The following is a 1,645-nucleotide window of genomic DNA, read 5'->3' as shown; positions in this document are numbered from 1 at the left end:
GCCCCGCGGCCGGCCCCGCGCTCACGCCGCCGCTCCCCTTGGCGCAGCACAACCGCTTCGTGCTGGACTGCAAGGACAAGGAGCCCGACGTGCTCTTCGTGGGCGACTCCATGGTGCAGCTGCTGCAGCAGTACGAGGTGCGCCGCGGCTCGGCCCTGCTCCCGCAGCCCCCAGCCGCTGCCCCGCGGCGCTCTGCCGCCGCGGCCCCTTCCCGGCCTCCCTCGGCAGCTGCCTGCTCCCCGCCGCGGTGCCGGGCGCGCCCGGGAGCCGCGCTGGCTCTGCCACCCGCACCGCCTGCTTCCCTCTGCCCCCGCAGGTGTGGCGAGAGCTCTTCTCGCCGCTTCACGCGCTCAACTTCGGCATCGGCGGCGACACGACGGGCCACGTTCTGTGGAGGCTGAAGAACGGCGAGCTGGAGAACATTAAACCCAAGGTAGGAGCAGGGCGGCCAGCCTGGGGCCCTGCCCATGCTCACCGGGGCACCGCTGTGCCGCCGAAGGGGTCCTCTCCCAAGGGCAGTGGTGGGGGGCAAAGGGGCGGCCCCTTGCCCTGCCCTCGGCAGGCCGAGGCCCAGAGCCGCCGCCGTGGGGGCRGCCGGGCTGCCGCCCGCTGCCCTGCACACGCGTGCGCGCCTTCCTCCCGCCGGCGCGCAGGTCATCGTCGTCTGGGTGGGCACCAACAACCACGAGCACTCGGCCGAGGAGGTGGCGGGCGGCATCGAGGCCATCGTGCGCCTCATAAACGCGCAGCAGCCGCAGGCCAAGGTCATCGTGCTGGTAGGTGCCGTCCCGCGAGCCCCGCGGCCACTGCCCTCGTCCCCCTGCCTGCGCTCGGCGGCTGGGCCCGGGCAGCGCCCCGGCTCCCCTCGCGGCCCGTGCCGGGGCTGAGCGCGGCCCGCCGCCCAGGGCCTGCTGCCCCGCGGAGAGAAGCCCAACCCGCTGCGGCAGAAGAACGCCCGGGTGAACCAGCTGCTCCGGAGCGCCCTGCCCAAGCTGCCCCGCGTGCAGCTGCTCGACGTGGACGCGGGCTTCGTGCACTCCGACGGCACCATCTCCTACCACGACATGTTCGACTTCCTGCACCTCACGGGCGGCGGCTACGCCAAGATCTGCAAGCCCCTGCACGAACTGATCATGCAGCTGCTGGAGGAGACCCCCGAGGAGAAGCGGGCTGCCCTGGCCTGAGCAGCGGGCCGGGAGCAGCCCTCGCGTCACGCAGCCCATCCGATCAGTTCTGTCACTGGCACTACAGGATCCTTCTTTCGTAAAGCACTTTCCATTGTAGGATGTTCCCGGATGTTCGTACCTAGTGTTTTGAGGGGGAAGGCTGAGGCTGAGCGGCCCTCGCGCGAGCGGGGGCCGGCCTGCTCGGTTTTCCTGCAGGAGGAGATTAGCTGACGCGGTTTTACTTTCCAAGCATTCCTCATTTAGACTGCGAACAGGCCGGGCGCTCGGGGCCCCGCGCGTGTCGCGTTGCCCTAGAAGCCCGTTAGGCCACCGCCGAGAGCCCCGGGCGCCGCCGTGAACAGGAATCACATTCCACCTGCACGGGGGGAGCGCCTCCTTCCGTAGCTCCTTTCGGTTTGGACCGTTTTGATCCCAGCTTTTACCGTTTCTTTGGCGAGGGCCGTTGCGACGCGCGGGGC

General features: G+C 70.6%; 1 protein-coding gene across 1 annotated transcript; it reads left to right on the top strand.

Annotated features, from left to right (window-relative positions):
• The first annotated feature begins 44 nt into the window (after nt 1-44).
• PAFAH1B2 (platelet activating factor acetylhydrolase 1b catalytic subunit 2) lies at nt 45-1,603 on the top strand. Its single transcript, XM_026040281.1, has 4 exons — nt 45-137; nt 317-433; nt 654-776; nt 906-1,603. The coding sequence occupies exons 1-4, from the start codon at nt 111-113 to the stop codon at nt 1,182-1,184; spliced, it is 546 nt and encodes a 181-aa protein (XP_025896066.1). The 5' UTR covers nt 45-110; the 3' UTR covers nt 1,185-1,603.
• The last annotated feature ends 42 nt before the right edge of the window (nt 1,604-1,645 follow it).

Source organism: Nothoprocta perdicaria, unplaced genomic scaffold (assembly GCF_003342845.1).
Source record: "Nothoprocta perdicaria isolate Ctin4 unplaced genomic scaffold, notPer1 scaffold_252, whole genome shotgun sequence".
Taxonomy (NCBI): domain Eukaryota; kingdom Metazoa; phylum Chordata; class Aves; order Tinamiformes; family Tinamidae; genus Nothoprocta; species Nothoprocta perdicaria.
This window is presented reverse-complemented; position numbering and strand designations above follow the sequence as displayed.